The sequence below is a fragment of the Vigna umbellata genome, chromosome 5 (assembly GCF_029865625.1).
Source record: "Vigna umbellata cultivar VRB3 chromosome 5, Vumbellata_1.0, whole genome shotgun sequence".
Lineage (NCBI taxonomy): Eukaryota > Viridiplantae > Streptophyta > Magnoliopsida > Fabales > Fabaceae > Vigna > Vigna umbellata.
The window spans coordinates 40,211,618-40,226,347 of record NC_142169.1 but is presented as its reverse complement, the minus strand read 5'-3'; the positions used below and the strand labels follow the sequence as shown (position 1 = coordinate 40,226,347).

The following is a 14,730-nucleotide window of genomic DNA, read 5'->3' as shown; positions in this document are numbered from 1 at the left end:
GTACAAAATTATCAATATAAACAAATTATAATTCAAATGCTATTAACTAACTTACCAATATATCTTGCCAAATAATGTTCCGATCACCCTCGGACACATGATCAAAAGATGGAATGAGAATGCTAATCTTATCACGTGCCACTACTCCAAGGTATGATCGGAAGTCATCTGCATAGGGGCCAGTTGCCACACCCGTGGTGACATTCACATTCACCGGAGTTCTTTCACCACTATTTTTCCTGATTAATAGTTGTTCATCCTAGTGGGTCCTCTAGTGGATCTGGGTGGGGGAGCCTCATCCCCTGAAGAATGTGGATGATCAGCCATATATCTGTCAAAATAAATAACAACATTAAATTTTCTTTCAAGACTTATGTAATATCATATAAATTAACAAAACATGTAATAGTATCCAAATTGAAAATTCATACATAAAGATATGGATTCATCATATGTATATTCCCTCATCATGATCTGACCGAATTGCATGTACATCATCGTCAACTACAGATTGGTCATCCAACTTTGTTGTAGTTTGAAATGAATGGTTGTCAGCAATATCAATATTAATTAGATTGTCTTCGTTAACTTCAATTTGTTTTTTGCCTTGAAGAGCAACATACCAATGGTCAGACGAAGGATCTTTGACATAAAAAACTTGAGATGGTTGATGTACCATGATAAACGGTTCGTCTCGATAACCCACCTTGCGAAAATCAACCAGTGTCATACCCCAGTCATCTATTTTCACACCACTCTTATTGTCAAACCACTTACACTTGAACAATGGAACGGAAAACTTGGTGTAATCAACCTCCCATATCTCTTCTATTATACCATAATATCTCATTGATCCAAGTACAGGAGATTGATCTTTTGATGTGGAAAATTGAAGTGACTCAGCTTCTAAACTGACTCCACTATTTTGTACTGTGCTTTTATCATCCAAAGTCTTCGTATAGAATGTGCAATTATTGACTTCATAACCTGTACAACACACGACATCAAACTTCAAACCATTTGCAAGCCACAATAAAGTTTCAGAAGAATGTGGCTCTTTGTCAATTTCAGATTTGAACCAAGACATAAATGTTTTGTTATGCTCCATCAATTGCCATTTCTCTGATTGTCTTGGATTTTTATTCTTAACAATGGCTTTGTGTGCTTCCAAAACTCTTATCAGTCCATCCATTGCTCGCCTTCAAATTCATGAGCCTTAACACCGCTGATAAACGTGTGAACTTAGTTGAACCGACATACAAAGGTGTTTCTGCATCAGTCGACATCGTCTCATACACATGAGCTTTGGCAAAATTTTCTGCTCCAACATCGCGGATCATGTCCTCCAATTTGTCTTCATCCGGTCGATCTTCTTCCATGGTGGAATCAGTAACATTTACACTTTGAGAGTCAGTGGGAAAATCCATTTCTTCGCCGTGCCAGATCCATGTTGTATAGCATCTTAGAAAACCATCACATATAAGATGTTCTCTAATTTGAGTTGCGTTCAACTTTCTCCCATTCAAACAGTTCACACAAGGACATCTAAACTTCACTTCATCATCAGTTCTCCCCTCATTACGTTGCGCAAATTGTATAAATTCCTCTACACCTCTCTCGTACTCAGCACTAATACGTGGTAAATTAATCCAATTTCGATCCATATTCCTAAATATTACATAAAAAGATAAGCTACTAAAAATCAAACTTCCAATTACATACAAGAACTACAACACACATTACCAAAACTATAGCAAAAATCATACCATACATTACCAAAACTATAACAATTTCATGCATTATCAAAATTAAAGCAAAAATTATACCATACATTACCAAAACTATAGAAACTTCATACATTACCAAAATTATAGCATTATGTAAAAACTAATGAAGAAACCACGTTAAAGATGCAAAAGGGCATAAATACCTGGAAGAGGAACGGCGAAAACGCTTGGTGCAAAAAAAACGAAATCGCAGCGGAGAGGGAATGACGCGTTTCAAACGATTTTGATCGGCTAAAACTGTTTTTTCTCGTCAAAAATCAATAATGACCGAACAATATGAAGTTTAAACGGTGAAAAATGATGAATCGGAGATGAACAGAGACGGAGGGAGCGAAAACGCGAAACAGAGACGCGAGGAAGACGACACTGTTCCAAGTTTTAATTTTTAACTCTGAACGGGGGAATCTACCGCGGTTCAATACTTAACCGCGGTATAAGAGGGGTATATGCCGCGGTTTAACTCCCAACCGCGGCATATACTAATTTAAAAAATTATCCTAAATGGCATTTTTGAAATTATTTTCAAACTATATGCCGCGGTTCAGCGGGCAACCGCGGCATATACCTCGAAATATTTCAAATTAATATTAAATTAATTTCAGATGGGAGAATATGCCGCGGTTGCTCGTAGAACCGCGGCATATACCCCTGTAACGTGCTCAACACAACTGCCCCCCAACTGCCTTCTGGGGAATTTCAGAAGTTACAGGGGGTATATGCCGCGGTTCTCTGGGGAACCGCGGCATATACCCCCTGTAACTTCTGAAATTCTCTGACTGGCAGAGAAGTTGAGACGTTACAGGGGTATATGCCGCGGTTCCCCAGAGAACCGCGGCATATACCCCCTGTAACTTTTCGAATTCTCTGACCCAGTCAGCACCTGCAATAAATTGGCAGGGTATATGCCGCGGTTGTGCAGAGAACCGCGGCATATACTCTGTTATTTAATTTTTTATTCATACGTGGCGTCAAAGGCAATTGTTGACTGGGGTATATGCCGCGGTTCCCCGTAGAACCGCGGCATATAGGTTCGTTTTATTTACAAAACTGCCACCGCGCACCATTATGCTGCGGTTTTCGTTGAACCGTGGCATAATGTGCGCTGTAAAAACCCTATTTTTTACTAGTGCTTCTTCGCGTCTCACTCTCGCTCTCGAGAGTTCCATTGTCTACAACCTCAGATCTGCCTTTCTATTCCATTTTTCACCGATTGTAAGTCACTTTCCACCAATTAAATCAGTAGTTCTTCGTCCTCCTAGGGTTTCTCACCGAACAAACCATCTTCATTTTCCATACCTTCAACTTCCACCGACTAAACCTTAGATCCTAGGTTTTCATGTGTTTCGCTCTCAGTTTCCACTTCAATCTTGAGTTCGTTTCCATTCCGCTGCGTCTTCATCTCTCTGGAGGAAGCTTCGAGGAGTCAGCGTCACGTCTTCGGTCTCTCCTCTGGCGTTCGTCCATCAAGTGGTATCAGAGCTCAGGTTCGAGCACGCTTCAGAGGTAAGTATCTCGGTTCGTCTCTGTTCTGAGTTTTCTTCCATTTTTGAGTTGTTCGATTTTCTTATGTTCTTGCGTTTGATTCGCGTCTCTGTTTCTGTCTTTGTTTCTAGTTTTGTGTTTTGATTCTGTCTTGATTCTGAGTTTGTGCTTCAATTTTTCGCATTGTTCATTATCTTCATTGAATGTCTTGTGTTGATTTCGCGTTTGTTCAATTTATGTGTTTAGGTTTCCAAATTCTGATAAGGTTGTGTATCCTGTGCTTGAGTCATTATTTTTGAGTCTTTTCCTCATTTTAATCGGTCATTTGTTCATTTGAGTCATTTTCATTGATGAATCATATTCTGTCATGTTTACAGTTATGTTTAATTGCTTAAAATGTCATAAATTCTGTGTTCAAAGCTGTATTTGATTTTTTTTTCCTGAGATTCTGGATTATATGATCAGTGGCTGTACACCATATGAGCTATGATACAGTCATTGTGAGCTCGGGTGCATGCAAAAGTGATATTAATCTCAGATCTGACTGGCTGATTGAAGTATAAGCTGTTTTGAATTTAACATTGAGATGCATCTGATTGATTGAGCCAGTACCATGTGCATACTATATAAGCAATGAATTGCTTTGGCAAAGCTTGGTTGCACTGAGAAAGCTCCATTAGAGTCTCATTTGCAGTTGGCCGATCTGTATTGCTTTGTTTGAGTCTAGTTATTTTGTTTCAAATCTGGTTTAGCACATAGATCATTGCTAAACATCTTTCATTGTTGATTTAGTGTCTTGTTCAAGTTTGAGTTGCTGTTTCTGGTTCAATTTAAGTGTTCAAAGGTCATTTGATTCATTAAGTCAAAATTTGAGTGGAAGAGTTGCTTAATTTGAGTAATTTGGGGCTGACTAAGTCAAATTTTGAGATAATGTGTTTCTGCATCTATTTGCTTTACAAACAAGTTTGTTTTAGTTGTTTGAAACTGATGATGCAAAGAAACCACGAATTATAGCTGCCTTAAGCATTTTTCACTCTTTAAACCACCAAATTTTTGGCATTTTTCATTCACAAGTTGCTAGTTGGTTGTCTTTTCTGAAATCTGTGATTGGTGCATGTGAAATTGAGTTGTCATTGCAGCAAAAGCTTGGTCGTTCTGTTTTTATATATAAAAAAAAAAAACAATTGACAAAAGAAACATTTATATAGTTATAAAAAGCTGAAAGACCAGTGCAATTAACTTTTCTGAAATCTGATGCACCAGAAAACTGTTGTTCTCTATTAGCATTTCATCAAACAGTTTCACTCAATTGCTTTGAGCTTAAAATTTTGATGATATTGCAACTTGTTTCTGTTTCTTGATTTAATAATCTGTTCTAGTTCTATTCATTAGGATTCTGTTTGTGTTCCAACCTTTCTAAATTGCCTGTTTCTTGCTTGTCTTGGTTGATAACTCTGGTTTTGTTTATCACATGTGCAATCTATTCTGCTGATCTTAATTTGAAGCTTTTACTTGCTTTATTCATCTGATCTAGAGTTGTCTTAAGCAATAGATCTGCTGTTCTGTCATTGTTTTGTGGCTGTCCTGTTCTATTCTGGTTTCTGATTCCTGACCCTAGCCTTTGCCTGTTTGAGAGCTTGTTACACTCTGGTTTCTGGAATTTGAAAGAAGGTTTGTGTGCTTGGTAGCATCTTAGGTGGTGGTGGTCTGAAAGACTTTCCAGCTTTGTACTGCCAAGGGAGAATCTCCCTTTCAAACCTTTCCATTTTGAGTGCTTTAAGCTTTTAAAAAGAAGCCTGAGTGTTGTGAGTTTTGTAAGGCTGATTTGGCCTAATTCCTTGGCACTTTGAAATAGAGAATTCATTGTTAATCTAACTGTTTTGTGATTGTTCATTGTGCAGGAAAAGAAATTGGATCAATTAGATTGGATCAGTTGTGGTTTGCTTAAACTGACATTGCATTCATTTTGGATTATAAACTGCTTGCTGAAATCATTGAGATATTATATGTCTGAATGTGATTACTGATTTCATGGTTTGCTTACAATTGTTGAAATCTGTTGGATACTTATTAGCACCATCATTCTTTCGTTGTTGAGATCAATTTTTCCAAATGCATATAGAAAATATTTTCCTGGTATTAATCACATGCAGATTTCAGTTTTGTTCAGATTGATTGATTGAATACCTTGCATGCCACCTAGTTAGTTGTTCATGAACTGATTTATGCATGAATTGATTTGCTTGGAGTAATTAGGCTTGTGCATGAACTTGTTTTAACTGCCAAAGCATCATTCCATTTGAAGAAGTGACTAAAGCACTTAATTTCCAATTCTGACGTTGTGGTTGAACTAAGCACATAATTCTTTTTACCCATTGGATTGATCAAAATTTAAATTAGAATTGACTGGTTGTTTAAATCAGTTTAGTTCAGCTTTGAATTACACCCATTGCATCTGGTTTAATATCCATGTCCTTGTGTATTTTGCTGGAGTTGGTGTAATTTCTGTGAGCAGATCTAAACCGAATCAGTGCAGGGAGAAAGTGAAGAATGAATCTGCTGATTAGTTGAGCACAAGGAAGAAAATACAACAAAGTCCACTAAAAACAACAATTAGAAATAGCATTAATCACAGAAGTTGCTTAGCTATATTGCTTCTATTTGTTTAAACTGTTTGTGTTATAGCTTGCAATTTGTTGGATGTTGTGATTTGCTGAATTGGAATCTGGTTTGATTTTAATGTGTGCAGAGCTGATACTTGAGAGTTTAGCTTGAGCAGAAATTTACTGAGAAAATAGCAACCTAAGCACTTACTGTGGAAGCTTTGAACTAAAGGGAATTATTTAGTTTAATTGCTTCTGACTGTTTAAACTGTTTTGGACTTAAATTGTTCATTGTTGGATTGCATGATCTGTTGATTTAGTGTGAATTATCTGTGCAGATTTGCTTTCATTGGAATTCAATTTATGTACAATTTTAATTGAGCAGCCGCAGAATTTTAATTGAAAGCTTAGACAGATTGTGCAGCCATGAGAAAGGGAAGTTCTTACTGCCCTGTATATTCTTTTGCAATCTGTTTTAACTAAGTGAATACTCACAGCAGTTTGTGCATTTGTGATTATAGGATAAACCAGAAACTAGAAAAGGGGCCAAAGTTGGCCGAACCAGCAACAGGAAGAGTGTACATTTTTTTGGCACAAAGACTTGGCATTAAAAGTGGATTGTAGCTGACCCAGACCAGACCGTGGCAGCTGTTTGAATCTTTTTGTAAATTGTTTTCTTCATTTTTATGTGTAATAGGTTTTTTGTGTCAGCTTTCCTTTAATTTGTTTGTAATAGGCTTGTGTTAGCCTACTGTTAGCTTTAGTTTTAGTTTTGTAAAAGGGCCTTTTATAAAGTCCAAGTGTTTAGGAAGAGTCCTTGGTGCTCTTTCAAACCCTTGGCAACTTTATTTGCTTTTATTTTTTAGCATAGCTAGACAGGTGAATGTGTCTTATTAGCCAAAGCTACAAGCTTCACCATAGGAGTAGAATTTAAATATTGATTTGCTTTATGTTTCACGTTTAGGGTGATTAGGCTAAAAGGGATTAAACTCTAAGCCTTTTCACATTAGAGTCCGAGAGTCTAGTCTTTTATTTGTGCTTAATTGTTTGAGTTGTGTACTTTGTTTCTAAAGGTGATTTTAGTTTAAGGGGTAATTAGTTAGTAGCCTAAGACATTTCTGGCAAGGCAAGACTTGGTACTTAAGCAGCTTTTTAGCTCACCTCTCTTACCTGGGACTTGTCTAAGTGAAAGTTTTGAACCCTTTAGATTAAGAAAACTTTTAAAAACAAAGATGTCTTCTTATGGTTCATATAGGTCTTCTAGGTTAGATAAAGTTGATGAAATGTTTAAACAAGCTAGGAATCTTCCATCATTTGGTAAAGACATAGGTGCATTAACATACCTAGTTTGGGAGAAAGAAATTGATAAAATAAATCCTTGGTTTTATGAAGAGAGTGAATATTATGTTCTTAGTATATATCTCTCTAAGTTAGAAGTGCATGCAAGTGAGTGGTGGGATGAAAGACAATATCATGTTAGGAAAGGTAGGAAGTCTTCCATACGTGATTGGTATGATTTAAAAGCTTGCATGAGAAGAAAGTTTGTGCCTTCAAGCATTAAAAGAAACCTAGAATTAATTAAGGATTGCATTGATGATGGAAAATTTTTTCTTGAGAGTTTAAAGGATCATGGGTTTCTTCGTAGAGAATTAGAATTTGGGGCAAGACTAAAGGAGATCAAGGATAAGAAAAGAGAAAGAGAGATTGAGAGAAAAGAAAAGGAAGAAAAGAAAGAAGAAGAGAAGAAAGAGAGAGAAGAAATAGAGAAAAGAGAAGAGAGAAGAAGAGAGGAATTAAGAAGAGAAGAAGAAAGAAGAGAAGAAGAAAAGAGAGAAAGGCAAGAAAGAGAGAAGAAGGAAAAAGAGAAATTATTCCTTATGGCAAATCCTATTCTTCCAAAGACCATAGAACTTAAAAGGGAAGGTTTCCAAATCTTTACTTCTTTTTCAATAATTGATTACTTTTCAATTTTTGGCTTCTCTTTCAAATCAATTGTCATGAAAACATTTTCAAAATATGACAATTCAAATCTTGAGTTATTCTTATCTTTAAAAAAACAATTAACTCAAGGTAAAATTGAATTTGGACTTCTAAGATTTTCAAAGATTATTAATCAAAGTATTAGAAGTTCTTATTCTCTTGTTTTTAAAGAAAAATTCTTTCTTGGATTGATATTAACCGAAGATATATTTGATGTGTATTGCAGATTCGTGTTTGATCCAGGAGGAAGAAAACTAGATCTAAAAGAATAAGGCCATTCTAAGATGGCCATGCTCCCAAAGATTGTGTGGAGCTTCTTCATAAGGCGATTGCCAGATTTGAGGACAAATCTTTTCTTAAGAGGGAGGGCATGATGGAATCCTACTTGACGTAGTCCTCTTTTTGTATTTTTTTTCTTTTATAGTTTAGCTCTTAAGGAGCATGGGTTACTATAAATACCCAGCTCCTCTATTGTATTGTCACTTTTGAGATTAATGAGAATTAGACTTTCTGAAATAGAAACTATTCTCTCTTGAAAGTCAGGCTAGAGAGTCCAAAGACTTCCTCTAGCCACCTTCCAAGCACATTTCTCACTTTCATTTTCCATTTTCACGGTGCTTCTCATCCTTCACGCTTCCTCTCCTCCACTGCCACATCTGGCACGCGTCAGCTGCCAATACGTCTCCAATCCAACGCGTCAGCCACGTTCAGACCGCGCCTCTCACTTCTTTCTTCACACACATCAGACACGCACATTCCATATTCTCTTTCTTCTTCGCGTCTCACTCTCGCTCTCGAGAGTTCCATTGTCTACAACCTCAGATCTGCCTTTCTATTCCATTTTTCACCGATTGTAAGTCACTTTCCACCAATTAAATCAGTAGTTCTTCGTCCTCCTAGGGTTTCTCACCGAACAAACCATCTTCATTTTCCATACCTTCAACTTCCACCGACTAAACCTTAGATCCTAGGTTTTCATGTGTTTCGCTCTCAGTTTCCACTTCAATCTTGAGTTCGTTTCCATTCCGCTGCGTCTTCATCTCTCTGGAGGAAGCTTCGAGGAGTCAGCGTCACGTCTTCGGTCTCTCCTCTGGCGTTCGTCCATCAACGGACGTACAAAGACAATCGACAACACAAAGAAGAGAACACAGGGTAAGCTTATGTAATTTAATTCATACATTAAAGTATCAATTCAATCCAGTCAAACATACCAGAATGATTCAACATAAATAAATAAACAAATATCCAACAACTATTTCTAGACGGACCGTCCGGACTGTATGATCTGTGTAGCTACAGGCGTCCTTGCACCCGAGTGGTGTAGTAACTGGGATACACTCAACAGCTGCCACTCGAGGTTAGTCCGTTCTTACGTCGCCCATGTTAACTTATGGACTAAGGACCTCCTGCCATTCCCACACATGAACCACTCTCCTCTAAGTGAAGACGAGTGTCACAGAATATCAGGATGGACCAAGCCAGCATTAGCTAACCACAGTCATACTTTACCAAATTCCACATTCAACATATGTGAGTCGTTCCTCCCTGGAACGCTCGTACAACATTCATAAACGTTTAATCATCCCATATAATGTTCATCATTCAAAATCTTTCACTTTTATTTTCATTTTTGTCTTTCAGTCCGAGTATGTAAATAATTAAACTTTCAGCCCTCTTTATAACGAGGACAACCGTGAGGAACGAGACTGAAGAATTTACCCCGTTCCCGAATAAAGTAATACTGACTACCAGATAGATGAACGACCTGTATTAACACGGTGTTCGACACTGTCGGTCGACACAGATGAATGATCTGTATTACAAGGGGGTTCGACACTGTCGGTCGACACAGATGAATGATCTGTATTACAAGGGGGTTCGACACTGTCGGTCGACACAGATGAATGATCTGTATTACAAGGGGGTTCGACACTGTCGGTCGACACAGATGAATGATCTGAATTACAAGGGTGCTCGACACTGTCGATCCTACACAGATGAATGATCTGTATTACAAGGGGGTTCGACACTGCTGGTCGACACAGATGAATGATCTGTAATTCAAAGATGCTCGACCAGAATCCTTCCCAATGAAAGTATTCCAATTCAAAGAAGTTTACTAGAACACCAAACGGTCGAGAACCGTTTAATGTCGGACATACGTTATCATAGGGAAGTTGATATTCAAGTTTCACTTACATTCTCTCGTTCCTAAGCATGTATATTTCGTATTCATACGTATCACTCATTTCATACATTTCAACCAACATATATCATATTCATTCAGTAAAGCAACGTTCGACCATGCATACTCAATCGACATACATCTCATACATTCAGTTCATATCATGTTTACATACAACATACAAGTATAAATTAAATTACTAAGCTTCCCTTACCTGGATAGCAGTGTACTCCCGAAAAGCAAGGTTTTGTTCGACCTCTAACAGCGTTCTACCCTCAGGTTTCGCTCAACAACTTTCCCTAAATCTAAAACACCAGAAATCAGAAACAACTCAGACCTATACCCCATGCCTGCAACTGAATCTTAGTTTGCATGTACTACAGAACAAACGTTCAGATCAACGTCCAGAGTCGAGTGACTTACTGGTTACAGAACTAGGATCTGTTCGGTTCGGATTGAAGCTCACGGTGCCAGGAACGTTCCTACGGTTCTGAAACGTGATCGGAGAAGAAGGTGATGAGTTACAGTAAAGAGAAGGTGAGGGTTTCTAGAGAGAAGTTGGAGAAAACGAAAGGTTGGGTTCTGGGAAAGAAGATGAATGGTGCAGGTGAGAGAGAGTTTTCAAAAATTCTAGTTGTGTTAAACTCACGTTCGTTCGAACGAACGTCTCCCAAGTTGACACCTGCACACCAACTCTGAAATGGGAAGCTTCGCCCGCGACAGGTTGCGTGTGTGCATGCAGTGTTTGGTACGTTTTTAATGTTTCAGAGAAATGATGGGCGTGGCTTTCCGTGTATGCCAGAGAGGGAGGGGATCAGATTAGGTAGTGGGTTTTAATGGCTGAGAAATGATGTGGCGTGCATTAATGGTGTGGATGTCAGAAATTATCTTTGCTAAATATCAAGGGTCTTACATTCTCCCTAACTACAAAAATTTTCGTCCTCGAAAATTAAAAACTTACCCGTAAACAAGTGTGGATACAAGTCCCTCATGGCGCTCTCCACTTCCCACGTTGAGTCACCAGTTCTTGCGTCCCATAACACTTTCACCATTCGAACAGCTTTCTTCTTGTAATATCTAGTATTGCTTTCTTCAATTCGCACAGGCTGCAACTCCAACGTTCAATCTGGGCGCAATTGGACGTCTTCCAGCTCCAAAACATGAGAAGGATTGGCTATGTACTTCCGGAGCTGGGAAACGTGGAAGACAGGATGAAGATTCGAGAGTTGAGGAGGCAATGCTAGCTCGTACGCTACTAGGCCAATCTTCCTTAGTATTTGATAGGGTCCGACGAACTTCGGGGATAATTTCTTTGGCCGCATAGCTCTGCCGACTCCCGTGGTTGGATTCAGTCTAAGGAATACGTGATCGTCAGCTTGGAACTCTAACGGTCTTCTTCTCTTGTCGGCATAGGACTTCTGCCTGCTCCTCGACGTTTTCAACCTCTCCTGGATTAACTTCACTTTTTCTATCGTCTGCTGGATAAGTTCGGGTCCAGTTAGCACGTTCTCTCCTTCCTGGAACCAGCAAAGTGGTGTTCGACACTTCCTCCCATAAAGTGCTTCAAACGGTGCCATTCCAATACTCGCCTGGAAACTGTTGTTGTACGTGAACTCCACTAGTGGCAGGACCTCATCCCAGGCGCCTAAGTGATCTAGGACGCACGTTCTCAGCAAATCTTCCAGCGTCTGGATGGTCCGTTCAGACTGGCCGTCCGTCTGAGGGTGATAAGCCGAACTCATTTGTAACTTACTACCGAGCTCGCTTTGAAGTGATTGCCAAAACCGTGAAGTGAACCTTGTGTCTCGGTCAGAAATTATGCTCGACGGCACTCCATGCAGACGAACAATTTCCTGAATGTAGAGCTTGGCCAGATTGGTCATCGACATCTTCAAATTTACTGCCAGGAAATGGGCGCTCTTCGTCAGTCGATCCACGATCACCCAAATTGAGTCATGATTTCTGATCGTACGTGGTAGGTGAGTCACGAAGTCCATGGATATGCTATCCCACTTCCATTCGGGAATCTCCAACTGCTGAAGTAAGCCGCCTGGTCGTTGGTGTTCAGCCTTTGCACGTTGGCAAGTTAAACATGATGCCACAAAACGAGCGACATCACTCTTCATTCCAGGCCACCAAAATGATTTCCGGAGGTCTTGATACATCTTGGTCATGCCAGGATGCATGCTAAGACGGCTGTGATGACCTTCCTCCAGAATAATTCTCTTCAGATCTCCATCATTCGGAATGCACGTCCGGCCCTGATAACGTAAGAAACCGTCCGTTCCAGTGTTAAACTCTTTGGCCTGATCCGTACCGAGGGCATCAAATATCTTCACTAACTCTTCATCCTCTCGTTGCTTCGTTCTGATCCGCTCAAACACGTCGCTGGATATTCTAAGGTTACAACACTTGATACTGTTCGACTTCAACTCAAATTGTAACCTTAGATCTCTAAAGCTTTCCACCAAACTCAGCTCGCGCACCATCATGGACGACACATGCACCACTTTTCTGCTTAGAGCGTCCACTACCACGTTCGCCTTTCCTGGATGGTAGAGTAGCTCGAAATCATAATCCTTCAAGAATTCAAGCCACCTCCTCTGCCTCATATTCAACTCCTTCTGATCAAAGAGGTACTTGAGACTCTTGTGATCACTGAAAACTTGGAAAGTAGGTCCGTACAAGTAATGTCTCCAAATCTTCAGTGCAAAAACGACCGCTGCTAACTCCAGGTCGTGCGTTGGGTAGTTCTTCTCGTGAATTTTCAATTGTCGAGAGGCGTACGCCACTGCTCGTCTCTCTTGCATCAACACACAGCCCAAACCTAGATGAGAGGCATCGCAATAGACTTCGAATGGTTTGGCAGTGTCTGGAATCGCTAAAACCGGAGCGCTCGTCAACCTCCGCTTAAGCTCCTGGAAACTCCCTTCACACCGATCGGTCCAAGCGAACGGGTGATCCTTGCGCGTGAGCTGTGTCAGTGGCGCTACTATCTTAGAAAATCCTTCAATGAAGCGTCGATAGTAGCCCGCGAGACCAACGAAACTCCTTACTTCCGTGACCGAACTCGGACTTTCCCATTCCATAACTGCTCGTACCTTTGTCGGGTCCACAGAGATTCCTTCAGCCGACACAACGTGCCCCAAGAACTGTACGCTCTTCATCCAAAATTTACACTTTGATAACTTGGCGTACAGTTCCTTCTCCCTCAACACGCCAAGTACAAACCGCAAGTGTTCTTCATGCTCTTCATGGCTCTTGGAGTAAATCAGGATATCATCAATGAAGACCACTACAAACTTGTCCAGATATGGTCGGAATATCCTGTTCATGTAGTCCATGAAGATTGCTGGCGCGTTCGTCACACCAAACGGCATCACTACATATTCGTAGTGTCCGTAACGAGACCTGAAAGCAGTCTTCTGGATGTCGCTCTCCTTCACCCTGATCTGATGATATCCCGAACGCAAATCAATCTTAGAAAACACCGTCGCCCCATGCAGTTGATCCAATAAATCATCTATCCTTGGCAGCGGGTACTTATTCTTGATGGTCAGCTTGTTCAATTGTCTGTAGTCTATACATAACCGAGAGCTGCCATCCTTCTTTTTCACCAAGAGCACAGGCGCTCCCCATGGTGATACGCTCGGCCTGATAAAATTCTTCTCCATTAGCTCTTCAATCTGCTTTTTGAGTTCAACCAGTTCTGCAGGCGCCATCCGATATGGTTGAACAGAGATAGGTGCTGTTGTCGTCACCAAGTCAATAGTGAATTCAATTTCACGAACCGGAGGCAGCCCAGGGATATCTTCCGGAAAAACATCAGGGAATTCGTCCACTACCTTGGACGATCGTTCCTCATTCGCGTTCACAACTTCACTGTCTTCGTGTGTCATGATGAGGAAACAGCTGGCGCCTTCCATAATATCTTCCTTCAGTTGACCGAGCGTCACTGAAAGAACTTCCTCTACTTCACCAGGAAAGATTAATTTCTTCGCTCCACAATCTATGAGAATGCGATTGGTATTCAGCCAATCCATTCTCAAAATTACCTCTAATTCTTTTAGAGGCAAACATATGAGGTTCACCTTGTATCTATGCCCTTCTACCTCAATAGGACATCTAACACACACAGTAGATGTCCTGATCTCACCAGCTGCTGGGGTCGACACCACCAGATCAAACTGCATCTCGCTCTCAGTTATTCCCAACTTATCAACGCACGCCTTCGAGATGAAGGAGTGTGTCGCCCCCGAATCAAACAACACACAACATTGCTCTCTGTTGAGAGGGTCGCACCTCCCAACAAAAGTTGATTGCAGATATTAATGCAGTATAGACTAGGAAGTGACTCCTAGGTCGTCTCTCAAGGACCAATTTTGGTTCAGTCTCAGATCAAACACGTACTGGGGGGGTTTTGTGAAAGTTTTGTGAAAGCACGTGAACTTAAATTAAATTGAAAACTAAACGAAATCGAACATAATTGAAGGCATTTAAAGTAAATGGAAACAGTGAACTGACTAAAATGCAGCAAATAATGAGCACGTAATGGGCTATTCAAATGCAATACTTTAACTAAAACATCGAATGCCGAATGCAACTTGGAATTAAAGAAAATATGCAATCTTAATCTAATTAATGAAAGGCACCGTGCACAACTCCATTTCTTCACTGAAATAATAAATTTAAA

The 14,730-nt window shown here is 40.0% G+C and overlaps 1 protein-coding gene across 1 annotated transcript; it reads right to left on the bottom strand.

The window, feature by feature from the left end:
- Window positions 1–12,491: 12,491 nt before the first annotated feature.
- On the bottom strand, window positions 12,492–14,230 carry LOC148198342 (uncharacterized). Its single transcript, XM_088115764.1, has 4 exons — window positions 13,685–14,230; window positions 13,449–13,489; window positions 12,825–13,364; window positions 12,492–12,585 (listed from the first exon to the last, which is right to left on the bottom strand). The coding sequence occupies exons 1-4, from the start codon at window positions 14,228–14,230 to the stop codon at window positions 12,492–12,494; spliced, it is 1,221 nt and encodes a 406-aa protein (XP_087971890.1).
- Between the last annotated feature and the right edge of the window lie 500 nt (window positions 14,231–14,730).

Bases quoted from the DNA above. Each gene is read 5' to 3' on its own strand.
- LOC148198342 (XM_088115764.1), bottom strand. From the start codon at position 14,230: ATGCAGTTTGATCTGGTGGTGTCGACCCCAGCAGCTGGTGAGATCAGG. The intron at 13,490-13,684 runs GTATCACCATGG...GGATATCATCAG, and splicing joins AGAATTTTATCAGGCCGAGC to ATCAGGGTGAAGGAGAGCGA. The intron at 13,365-13,448 runs GTCTCGTTACGG...CTACATGAACAG, and splicing joins ATCCAGAAGACTGCTTTCAG to GATATTCCGACCATATCTGG.